The sequence below is a fragment of the Urocampus carinirostris genome, chromosome 2 (genome assembly GCF_059441175.1).
Source record: "Urocampus carinirostris isolate Australia breed hairy pipefish chromosome 2, RoL_Ucar_1.0, whole genome shotgun sequence".
In the NCBI taxonomy this organism is placed as follows: Eukaryota; Metazoa; Chordata; class Actinopteri; order Syngnathiformes; family Syngnathidae; genus Urocampus; species Urocampus carinirostris.
The window spans coordinates 39,817,416-39,830,761 of record NC_142350.1 but is presented as its reverse complement, the minus strand read 5'-3'; the positions used below and the strand labels follow the sequence as shown (position 1 = coordinate 39,830,761).

The window sequence follows — 13,346 nt, the reverse complement described above, 5'->3', positions numbered from 1 at the left end:
TTTCTGCTAGGTGAGTGAATAATATTTTGTGTGCGTTTTCCAAAAAACCTCGTGACTACTGCTGACTACAGGTAAGTTAATTTGAAGTTCAGTTTTTATTTCATTGGCTAATTGCTTTGTGGATTTTGTCCATTGTTTGTGGTGTTAGACTCTCTATCTTCAATTGTATGCTTCAGTTCTACTCTGTTTTGGATCAAAATGGAGCTTAGGCGCTAATCTTGACTCAGCCCTTTTTTTGCTAAAAGGAGTTAAGCTACTTCTGAATTGTGCAACACACATACGCACACATGCACGCACATACACACACAAGGAGAACAGCTACACTATTACTTTATGGGACTACACAAGATGAAACAATTAGAAGTCATTTTTACCTTCAGGGTCCAAAAGACGGGTCACACCCAAATCTTTCTCAGCCACGTGGAAGGCCTGTTCTAGATTCTGAAGGTTGGTCTGGTGATGAACTTTGCCCATGTCGATAAGTCGAGGGCTAAGGAAACACCGGAAAGTTTAGCATCAAAAAATTGTCAGAGACATATCAAATGTGTGTATAAGTGGTTTATTGTCCTAATTTTTTCTCAATTATCTTTGCTCTTGTGCTCTATACTTTTTCCGTTTAATAATACATGAAATTAGGTAAAGTAACTCAATTAAGATCAATTGAAATTTACAAATTCTATACACGTTTTAGATTGATTTTTTAGTATACGGATGCATAGGAAAAATTGTCTTAATAAAGTCAATACAGAACATAAATAGGGATGTTCGATACAGCCATTTTTTTCCATCTCGATACGATACTCGGTTAATGTAGTCATTGATTTAAATACTGGATACTGATACCACTGTCATATCAAATTCTCTTTCCTCTAATAGAAAAAAAAATGGCTGTTATTTTCAAAGTTAAAATCCTAATAGTGCAATTGATTAATGGCAATATATTAGTCCTCTAATCTCGAGTTCCATGTTGTTAATTAGAAATAAAGGGCAGCTGTTCCAAGTTATCAGACCCTACGTGAGTATTGATACCTTAAAAAAGCTAGTTTCTATATTAATAGATGATATATGTACTTGCCCGATACTAAGTGTCTTTTTTTTAGACCGTTACAAGTGTTGGTATTCATAATGATTTCCGACACCATTATGGTTCCCCAAAACAATACATTTTTTAAAATGCATCGCATGTGAATTTTAAGATATATACTGGATATTTCCCGTTTATTTGTCCTTGCTTTTGGGGTTGTGGGAGGTATCATGTATCAAAAGTCTAAAATATATTGATACTTGATATCGGGAATAACCCGATAGTTAAGCGTTCATACTTACATCTAAGGATGGGAATCAAAAACAGTATTTTTAGGGCTTACAAGCCTTTTACCTGCATTTTGCAATGTGTCTCATAGACACTTAACTCATCGAGTGTTTCAAACAAATCAAACTAGTCAAATGTGAACTTCCCTTCGGGGATGAATAAAGTATCTATCTATCTATCTATCTATCTATCTATCTATGATGATGTCAGAAAAGTGAGCAGACTTACTAGTGTTTGTGTATGACTGCGTTGAAGAGTTTCCCATCCCTCCAGCTGGTGCTGAAGTTGTCACATCGGAGGCCTTGGTAACCATCTGTCATTCTTTGAGACCAGAGGAGAAGCTTCTCCTTGGCCGTCATATCTTCTGATTGGCCGTTCACTTGAATATCTGAAATCTATAAGTAGTGCAAAGGGATTGTTTAGTTATACACTGAATACGGAAAACAATTCAAACCGTTTGAGCAAATGTGGATTAAATAAATAGAGGAAACCCAATGTTAGAACTGAATCAATATAAGAAAATAGGATTGCATTCTATTAAGACTTTTAAAGAAGTGCAGTATTAATTTAATAGACCCACGTCAAATATAATAATTTCAAAACTAATAAACAAAAGGGGATTGTAACAGTAAAGCATGGCTGCTTCAGTTTGGAAGGTTTATGGACCCTTTCTTTAGCTTCGGGCCAAACGTATTAAAGCCTTGGATATATTGGACGTGGTCTTTATACCCTTTCCATTAATAGCACCGTGACCCATACTTTTACCCACTCTCACGCCTCGCCTCATTATTTTACGTAGATGGAGCATAATCTCTGAGAACAGATTGGCCCACTCCGTTGTGATTGGTTCCAAAGAGTTGGGAAGAGCCAGATGATAGGTTCAGATCCCAGAGATGGAGGCACAAGGCGATAAAATGATAAAATGCGACACTGACAGTAGTGGAGACCTGGAAGTGGAGGATGATGGTCCATATTAGGCCGAGGGTCAGCTTGGGGTTTCCGTCTGCGATGTCATCGTTTCGGATGTTGACAAGCTTGACCTGGAAATAAAAATTAAATACATCAGACAAGAATCAGTGATTTAGAGGGCAATTACAATTTTTAAATGAGGAATATTTTACCTGTCGGTGCTTCAGGAAGTCCAGTGCGATTTGTACATTCTGCAGTTTGTGGAATCTCATACGGCCTTTCTCTCTTGGCTGAAGAGATCACATAACCAATATTAGATTCATATTAAAAATACCCTTTTGAATTATAAGGGAGAAACTAAAAGGGGAAGTGGATACTGCATGAATAATGAGGGAACAGGAATAACCCAAATATTTGATGCCGGATTGTAATAAAGGTTTCTGGTTTAAATAAACCTTTTCACAGTAGTTAATTTACATGTTATATATTGAATATATTAAGAAAACAATAGATAATATTGAGTACACGGATCCCTTAACCACCTGGGTTGTTGAAACACCCCTTTCTGTGGTGAGTCTTGGGCATGTACAGCCCGGTGGGACCCATCCCTCTCCAGGCATTTTGTTTTGGGTGTTCGCCCTTTAAAAATAACTTGTGCAATGATGATATAAAGCCAGAGGTGGGTAGAGTGGCCAAACATTTTACTCAAGGAATGGTACTGTTACAAATAATTACTTGGGTAAAAGTAAAGAAGCACTTGGTGAAAAAAACTACTCAAGTACTGAGTAACTCTAGCAAATAAAATTAAATAAATTACATTGATTTCAAAAATTGATTAAAATAATCAAGGTAAATTCAAGTACTTTAATAAACAATACAATTATAATAGTATAAATTAAACAAATATATTAGCACATTTTAAGCCCCAATACTATTTTTAACAGGCTGCCTCACAGTGGCTCTTACTGGGGAGAAAAAAAGCAAACAAAATTCTGTTAATTACGTGAAGGGGATTTAAGTTATTTGGTAACTGCTTGAATGTAGCCTAAGAGTACTGTTCCTTCTTCACAAATCTACTCAAGTAAGAGTAAAAGTATAGTCATTTAAAAAAATACTCCCAGAAGTACAAAATGTCCCAAGACTTTCTCAAGTAAATGTAACTTGTTACTACCCACCTCTCTATAAGGCTAACATTTTTTCATGAGTGTCACACTTTTAACTTGTGACAACAAATAAATGTTTTAACAGTGTGCAAGTGTGGTGTTTCATTCATTTTATAAAATGTTTACCTATATTTCTTTTTAAAGTAAAGGAATAACAAAATATTGGCTTAATTATTTTTCCTTAGGTTCAGTATTATTTGTGTCTTATTTTAAAGTTTTATTTTAAAGTATTACTGTGTAATATTATAGTAAGAAAAGAAGGACACATTAGATAAACTATTACATATCTGCCATATCCTATGTTGCCCTGTTACTGTTTTCCTGACTACTTGAGTCAGCTAAAAGTCAAAAATATGTGAGAATCTCTAAAGATGTATACTGAGAAGCACAAATCATACACAGGTTTAATTTTATGAAGCATTTGTTTCATCCATAGATACATTGACTCCCTTATAAGATTTTTTGTGCCAAAATCAAAACAGCAAACTATAGTTTAACTGTCAAGTAGGATCCTAGCACATTTTTGTCTACAGAATTTCTCCCTCTAAAAAATGTGCCACATGCACCTAGCAAAAAACAAAATACACAAAAGACAGCAACATCAAACACAAAAACATCAAGCTGTATAAAACAAAAGAAGATGATAATAATAACTGATAAAATTCCAGCAAAATATGTAAAGCTAAATTGGAAATCAAACTTTTAACTCAAACCAAACCTTTGCGAAACCACAAGAAATTGACCGGAAACAAGTGTGAAAAGACAAGGTAGTTTATAAACCCACTCACCAACTGAAATCTCCCGAGAACGTTTTTCTCCCTCAGCTAGCTCCATGAGGAGCAATGCAAAGAGAGCCACATGGCAATAATCAGTTCACACAGAGAAAGGTTAAAGGAAAGCAACCAGGAGGTCAAGGAGAACAGGGAGAACAGGAGCACATCACTAGAGGCGACTCGCGATCGTAAACACAACCCATAATCTAATTTTAAGATCACGTTCACTTTTTGTCACGGAAAAAAACATTCGGAAACAAACATAACTGTCTAATATTAGTAGGAACTGCTTGGAAACAGAATTCCTTTGAGATTGAAATGTTCTAACTGACAAATAAAGCAGAAGTTTTATTTTATATGAAATAAAATTAACTTGATACATTTTCCGAAAGGGCCCTTCTAAAGCAGAGGTCAATGGCAAGCCTCACAATGCTTGACATTAAATCAGTGCAGGCTCTTTTACTTGAGCTGAACACAAATGACATGGCAAATGTCACTTATTTCTCTGAAGCACATATAAATATGTATTGAAATTATAGAAATATTTTGTAAAATATTATTTATCAATTTTTTGAACACCCTCTAGTTGCAACCGAGAAATGCACTTCATTAAAGACACAAGACACTGCTTGGATTGAAAGGATAGTGTGGTTTAAAATGAAAGTTTTATTTTTTATTTTACTTTTAATTATTTATTTATTTTTGCTGGGCAGGAGGAAATAATAACATTATTTTCACCACCTTGTTGTAGAATTACACATCAGGAAAAAAGGAGGAAAAATAAGAACAATAAAATGCAAACATGGATTCTTTTTGCTCTCATTGAATACATATTTTATTACAAAATTCAGCTGGTACTTGTGATGGGAATGTTTATTTGAGAGAGCTCTTTTGGCTCGGCTCACTAAAAAGAGAGCTCATTTAGCCTCCAAACGGATCTTTTTAGTTATTGCTTTAATCCATATATTACCATGCACAGAATTAATTTATAAATAACTAAAACCAATATTATTCTACCATACTTTAATAGCCTTTCTATTTTCACTCTTCAGTGAACTCATTCAAACATTTAACTGCTTTATACTAGGCAACTTTAAAATCATCACAGAATCCCGGGGGTGGAATCTCATCATTAACACTTCAGTGCTATAAATCATAAAAGACCCAAGGAAAACATAAATAGCCCATAAGTTTGTTATAAAAACAGCTCACCTGTACTCAGACAATTGACTTATTCTTGGTGAAATTGTTAAAACTTAACAAGGTACAACACACCTATTATTTTCCCCATTCTTTTAACATATCTAAAGTAATCATGGCGTGTTCAATCGGGAAATTACGTTCTTTTCATCATATTGCTCCATGCCCACTTCGACAAAATAGATGAAAATTATGACAAAGATAACACACCGCTTAAAGTGTGAGCATTTGTAATACAAGTCCTATCCAGGACTGAAAAAAATACTGACCAGTTTTTCACCAGAGAGGACCTCCAGCAAAGAGATCAGGTTATGTCCATCTCGAAGGTCCTCATACAGATCCGACACGTGACGCTGGGCCTACCAGAAGAAACGTGACAAATTATAAGAGTGATGGTTTGACAGCACTTACACCATTTTAAAAATGGTTATATTGTTGTGTTAGCTAATTCAAAGTAATTGGTGTCTGGGTTCAGCAGTGAGTTTGTGAGATAACAATTGCCCTACAGCTGTCTTTTCTGCCAATGCAATTATACATCAAGTCAAGAATGTAATGCCGTAAGCAACTCAAGTCTGATCCCTCCTGCAAAACCACAATGAAAAGTGAGAAATCTGTGAGGTGCACCACAGTGAATAAAACTCAACCAGAACTAAGGATTTTATGATGACAATGAGCTGCGAGGACATGATACAGGTGCAGCAGTCAAACACGTTGGAAGGTGAGCGATGTGAAAACGCAATTCTATGTGAAAATAGCACACACATAAGAACTGTTGGGCTTCACAATGCAAGTATTGTATCAGCCAAGCTTCCAGTCCACACACGTTTGATAAAAAATATAAACTAGAACATGCTGGTACCTACCTCGGCTCTCCAGGGCTAGAAAGAGAAATTACATCAGATGAGTAATGTACACCAAATGGAAACAGGAATAAAATCTGAAATGTGAGTTTTGGTATAATGGGTATGAGAGAAGTACTATTGACGAGCCTAGCTAAAATTTGACATCATATTATCATAGTACGATGCTATTGTTTGGTCTTGTAGCAAAAACAACCTCAGCCCCTAAATGGAATGAAGCAAAATTGTCCTTGCAAGTTGGAACGGTGGATAATTCACTTAGGCAAGAATAAAAACCAATCCGAGCGTAGACTCGCATGCAGACGGAGGCATTGGGTGGCCACCAGTGCTCACTTGTCTTCAGATTTTAACCGACTACTACTTGTCAAGCTTGGATAATTCATTTTTTGGCACTAGTCTGGTATGAAACATTTATTTGACTCAATATTTTTTTTAACATTTTGACTTGCATCATAAATACTCTTGCAACGTTGTAAGTGCATTATGGCCATTCTGATTTTAAACATTTCTAATAGTTGCATACCTGCTCTGTCTATAGTAGTGTTTCTATATACTGCCATAAAACCTCATCTATAAAGTACACCCACACTTTGAGTTCGTTTTTTGGTCAAAAACAAAATGCTTGTTATATATGAATAAATATGGTACTTTGAACCAATATCTACTTTCATATTGCACTGCACACGATATTACAATACATAAAATTAAGTAGAAATCTTGCACATAATTTGGATGATCCAACTTATTTTCTTATTTATCAAAACAAAGTTGGAACCGCAGAAACAATTTGCTCATTTTAAGTATATCTTTTGTTATTTTACTGTATAAGAAAGAACGGGTTAAGAATATAGTAATATCACAAATTACATCAAGCTTACTGAAGAACATGAATAACTTGCAGCTTGTGGTCACAAATGATAAGAAAAATATTATACTGTCTTTAGGTGGCATGAAAATGTAGCCTTTTGAACAAAAAGCAAACATAAAATTGTGACAGGAATGCAATTTTCAACATTTTCAATAAGCAGTGTTCCACTATTTTTTTAGAAGAAAGAAAAGTGTGCCTTTTCTCCAAAAATCATTAGTCTTTAGAACCTGCTTATCATCAACTTTTCATATCACATTAATACATTTTTAAATGACTTCAATGTAAAGCTATAAAAAGGTGTGAAGGACAAATTATCCCAAAGCCAAGTACGGTGTAGTGTGGTGAAAACAATTTACTGAAGACTGACACATTCTCAAATGTGTCACCAACTACTCATCAAGTCATCTAGCATTTGACATTAGGTCAACATTACATGACGTAATCCTCCACAACTCATTGACATTGGGAAGGAAAACTGGGCTCCGTTTTCCTTTATGGCCTCTCCTTACCACACCCAACCTATAGTGTGAGGCTTGTCGAGCCCACCATTAAACCAATGCTATCAATCAGGTTGTCAGTTTAACCGTAGCACAACATTCCATACGCTTAACACTTTCCTGGGAATATGTGAGGCCTTTTCCAAGGGTGCAGATTCATGGCATTATTTTTCTTCCCATGTTATGCTAAATGAAATCCACACCAGTTTACCAGTACATTTTTACATGTGTTTTCTTTTCTTTATAGTTCGTCTACTCGGTCACTGTGTCATGATTAAGAAGTGCATGTGATGGCAATGATGAGAAAATACATCCATTTTTGGGGGGGCGATACACGAATATTCCACATTCGCAATGATCATTAGACCAGTGTTTTTAATCAGTATGCCGGGACACACTAGTGTGCTGTGAGACCTTGTCAAGTGTACCGCAATAAATTTCCCAATGTTATATTTGCAAAAAAAACTTGCCATTGTTTATTATTTCTTCCAGTGATCAGCCGAGTAACTGTAAAATTCATTTTTATCAGTAAGTGGCAGTAGATTACCATGTCTTTCTTTCTATATGCTTATGATTAGGAAATATAGTAAATAGCTTATTTTGTTTGCTGAAGCTGTCTATGATTGCACTGCAAATAAAAAAATAAAGAAAACATCTTGAACATTATTTTCCATGTTGTGATGATGTTTTCCCCCATTTCACAAAATAAAATCACAATAAAATATTTTTGAAGATTATTCTTGCTCATTGTATAATTTAGATTTTTTTTCCTTACAAAACAGGATACCAATGTAAAAAAGCTTGAAAAACTGTTAGGAATGTGCATACATTGTTTCACAACGGTGCTATCAATGACAATACAGACAATGCAATTCAAATATTGTACAAACAAAAGTAAATTAGAGCAGAATTCTTGATCAAAATCAATAACCTGTACTGTGTTACGTCCTGAGCCACAATGACCACAAATAATGACAAAACCTTTATACTGTCAATTTAGGAAACATGATCATTCATGGTTAAAAGAAAAAAAAATACATAAACTGGGCCATGGAATTAATTTCAAAATATTTTCGGCTGATGTTGTGTTGTGCCTTGAGTTGGTTTTGTTTTGTTTTTTTAAATTAAAAAAGTGACATAAAAAGGGTTAAGAAATACTGTATTGGACAATAACTGCAGACCTGTCAACTTATACGTTTTCCGTGTTTTTCCCATTTTTTTTTACCAATTCAAATTGTGTACGCCAGCCATGTAAAAATTTTTGTACGGGGAAAAAAAAACAATTAGAATATACTGCTGCGTATACCAAACAATACTAATTTTACTGCAAGTGGTGAAAGAGCTAAGAAAGAAGCTAAAATGATTTTTTGTGTTATTTGGTAAATACAATTTTTCACAAATAATCTTTGTTTGTTTTTCAACTGTCTTGTTGTGAGTAAATAGGTGCTGCATTGTGTTTGTAAGGTTTATTATCACTTAATAGGGAAAATTGTAACCATTACCAATATGCTTAGGTTAACATGTCTGGAACTGCCCCACTACAAGAAGCACCTACCTATTCCAGGCAAAGTACATGTGCTACTGCCAGACTCAACAAGAGCATAATTCAACTTTTCAGATGAACTAAGATAGCCAGATGTCTATGAGTCAGTTTGCAGTGAACACATTCAGCAAAAAAACAAGAATGAGCGAGTGAGTACATGTGGTGGTACAATGTACTGGAACTGCACTCACCTGGAAAGTAAAACATTGTAATGAACTTCCTGCCACTCGCACCTAGTTCAATTTCTAAGGGAGATGAATAACCTTACCATCAAGTTAATGCAACTAAATTCTAATGTTTGGAAAAGGTGGTTTTCACTGCAATAAAGGAGGACATATTATTACAGAAGCAACTCCAGAGGGAACCGGTCTGGTGGACTGTTTACACACAAATTAGTCAATCAGCAGGTACCTTTCAGGCTGCAGTTTGAGACAAAAACGAGGGCAAGGTGTTTGTTGACAAATGGTTAACTGATATACAGTTGATGACTGACTGACTGGCCTTGGGGCAAGCCCCTTCATTATTATGTTGGTGATGTGAACAAAGATGGGAGACAGCTAACAAATAATGTATTTATACTGTATGTGTAAATTGTATCAAAAAATAAGGATGGCCTATACTTATTACTACTGATTTCTACAATCATGATAGCAAATACGAGATCAACATAATTTGGTGAAACAAGTAATAGTAGCAAAAATGGTTAAATTAGCACAATATTGCTATATCGCAGATCTATCAGAACTGGGAATAATAATAACAACAATCACAAAAATAATAAATTCATGGGCTTGGAGTAGTCAAATATTTTATTTTGTATTCAGTTTGTGTGAATATGAGTTAAGAAGAACTTCCGGCTGTTTTGGTTTGACTGAAAATATCTGCGGAAAATGTTAAACCAAAGTGCATCCAGACCTTAAGGTTCAATAACTAGCAATCACAGTCTACATTTTTTTCTGAAGCAAATGCTTTTTTTTAATATCCACTGGAAACTTAAAAAACTGACATTATTGTCACCCAACAATAAGTACAAAAACACGAGTGTCAAAATAACAGCCTCTTAGATGGATAAAATGAGTGGATGTTGTTGTATAACTAATTTTCTATGAATAGGATATGCTGCAGTGAACAATGATATTATAGCATCGTTTTTTTTTTTTTTTTTGGGGGGGGGGTGTTAAGGGGCGAGGTTGTTGATGAGAACTTTAGAAACAAACATCACAGCAAGACATGTGTGTTTGTTACTGAAAGGTATATTCAGGTTGCATCTGTTTTAATATTGGACACCTACAAAGTAGATTTCATTGGATGCCAGGGTTGTTCGTTATTTCGACTGTCATTGCTCACTGTTTAGATCAGGGGTCGGGAACCTTTTTGACTCAAAGAGCCATAAAAGCAAAAAATATTAATTTTATTTTGGGAAAGAGCCACACCATGTATTATGAGACAAATTTACTAAATTGCTAAACCTGCGCCCCAGACAAAAGCTTAGTCTTCAGCACATTTATTTTTGATGATTTGATAAAAATTATGAAAAGAGAATAATGCCAGAGCCCCCTGTCCCAAATTCAACAAACAGACCACTTTAAACTTGTCTCTTTCTTGCAATTACTCAAGATCGGTTAAACTCCTTTTGACCCCTTTTTTCATACATATTTGTTTCAAAACCAGATGCAAGCATTTATTTTGTAAAAACGTCACAACATTCCGAGAATAGGGAGCCTTATGTGCTTACCTTTGGCGAGAGATGGGAGGGAATGCTTGTACTTTTTGCATAGCTCCACCCATCCCTCCCACTCACCCAATCAAATGACTAAGTTCTCTTCCGGTGTTTTGGCGTATTTACAGTTCTGTGGATTCATCATAAAGTATCTGAACACTGAACACAGATTATATAGTGAACTTTTAAATAAAGGATTCTTTAGCGTTGTACAGCCAAAACGAGGTTTTTTTCCCCTTTTTTTGTGTGACACCTTGACTGTAAATTGTAGTGAAAAACGTGCCCTATATATACTGCGAAGTGTTGCCTTCGCATGTAGCTTTGGTTTGGCTTTACGTGTACCTGAATAGGATAGACAATCCCGGTTTTGAACAAGATGGAGAAATTTTGCATGCAATCAAATTGGTCTCTGAGCCACAGATACGCATAGAAAGAGCCATAGGTTCCCGACCCCTGGTTTAGATTGTCGCTTTTAGTCAATAATGTTGCTGTTCTTTGAATTCAGCACCCTTTCTAAAAGATCTGCTTTTTGTAACATTGGTTATTGGATAAAGGAGAAATGGGTTCAGGGGACGACCTTGAGAACAGATTAGAATTGTGCATCGTGAGGGTTGTTAGCACAGTCCTCTCTTGCTGTCCTTGCTAGTTCAAAAATTGTTGGTGTCTTTCTTCTCTTCTCATTTTGAGTGCCTACTAAACAATAACCTTGCCAGTTACTTTGTTTTCACAATTTTTCTACAAGTTTTTTTTATTCTTATTTATTACATTTCCCAACTACTTTTTTCAATCAAAATGAGTCATACCCAGACATTTTCTTTTTTATATGAAGGCAAATACTTTACTTAGCTTTGCTACATCCCTACATCGAAGTCAGTTAAATTATTTGCTGACCAAACACCTCCCTATTTCAAGTGTCCCCATTTCAACAATATTTTCTAATGTTTTTGGTCACCATGTTGACACAAAGAAGAATAAATGATACGCCATACCAAGACATTTCTTTGACTTTCATCAGACAAATTAATGAAACTGAATTTAGGTATAGGGTGTGTTTTCCGTTTTGAGGAATGGTGGTTTACCTTAATCAAGTGCTTGTTCACCCATTTTGTGAAGGTCTTTTTCTGTACTCGATCCCGTTCATCTGAAAAGCAGAGGATCAATTTTAGGATGAATGCAAAATATAATGAATCGTTTATATGAGAATTAAAGGTTTGGTCACTATTAGTTGAAGCATTTCATCTCTTTGTCAACGGTTGGAAAACACCAGACCCTGCATGAATATGAGTCACTATGCATCAGTGTACCATGCACAATTTTTTGCCACAAAGAGTTTGTATCGACAAGAAACAATTTGTGTCCAGCAATGTTTTTTGTATACATAATGTCTGAATAAAACAAGATGGCACACAGCACCTAACAAGATGCAACAAGTACCACACAGGGAACACACCCAATAATGAAACTTCAATTCCTGCACTTAACCACATCCTGTTGTGTCCTTCTGAGAAATAAGTCACATGTGCGTTTGACCAACAATTGATACGAATAAATATTGAGTTAGGAAAACCTGAAGAATTAATTACCCCATATGTTGCTCAGAACTGTGCCGCGCACACACTAACCAGTGCCCCGCCGTGCTGCCCGACTTTTCTACCCGTTAGAGGTAATTCACACAGGAAGTACTGTATTTGACTATAGTGCCCTATGGCCTTTAATACAAAGTCACTATCTTATCAGTTTTATGGAAGGTAATTGCCTACAGAATAGTGACACGAGTAACTCTTAGGCACATTTGGTCAAAGGATTTTACCCCCACTCTGCTACCTCCCCGTGTTTCAACATTTGACTTCAGAAATACAGCAACATGCTTGTTGATGGAGGCTAACAGCGGCGTCAGCGGACACATTTCCAGACCCAAAACAGTCCAGCAAGAAACAATATTTAATGTGGCTAACAGTCCTGATTGTGACACGAGAAAAAAATCAGTAGTAAGAAACAAGTGGAAAAACCTCCATTATTGCATATGGAATGAGGTAGGTGTTTATCTTTTTAACTTGGCATTCGTTGTATACTTTCTAATGTTCAAACTGCCAAAGTACTGTGGTTTGTATAGGAACATTCAGCCAAGTGAGCCACAGATAAAAATGGATGGGTACATTTCTCTAACTCTTGTGGAAGATATCTTAAAGTTTTTTGGGGGTTAAATAATGATTCAACAGAAATATATTTACTCGAATGTTTAAAAGGCAATACAACTTTTCATACTGATACCTTTCCTGGAGTCCATAGCTTTCAACATGCCCTGGTAATAGATCTCGTCTGAGGGCATCCTCTCTCTGCCCATGCTGTCAGATGAAAAATTCCTGTACCTTTGATGTGAAGAAGCCATTGTCTCCTATGGCTTTTTCACAATAATACAAATCCTTTCAAAGTATCATTGACGAAAGGTGGCCAGTATGGTATTGGCCTTGACTCAATCACTTTTCCCCAAAAATCTCTCA

General features: G+C 35.6%; 1 protein-coding gene across 2 annotated transcripts in view; it reads right to left on the bottom strand.

Annotated features, from left to right (window-relative positions):
* Nucleotides 1-13,346, bottom strand: part of LOC148371844 (plectin-like) — a 76,864-nt gene that overhangs the window by 32,338 nt on the left and 31,180 nt on the right. Inside the window, exons 2-8 of one of the 2 annotated variants that reach the window (XM_088326490.1) lie at nt 11,925-11,986; nt 6,221-6,235; nt 5,627-5,716; nt 2,434-2,511; nt 2,248-2,352; nt 1,541-1,707; nt 375-490 (exon numbers count right to left, since the gene is read on the bottom strand). In XM_088326490.1, coding sequence (XP_088182616.1) covers nt 375-490; nt 1,541-1,707; nt 2,248-2,352; nt 2,434-2,511; nt 5,627-5,716; nt 6,221-6,235; nt 11,925-11,986 — 633 coding nt within the window. Of the gene's footprint in view, nt 1-374; nt 491-1,540; nt 1,708-2,247; nt 2,353-2,433; nt 2,512-5,626; nt 5,717-6,220; nt 6,236-11,924; nt 11,987-13,116; nt 13,324-13,346 lie in introns of those variants that run through there. The other variant, XM_088326491.1, reaches the window with a different exon arrangement.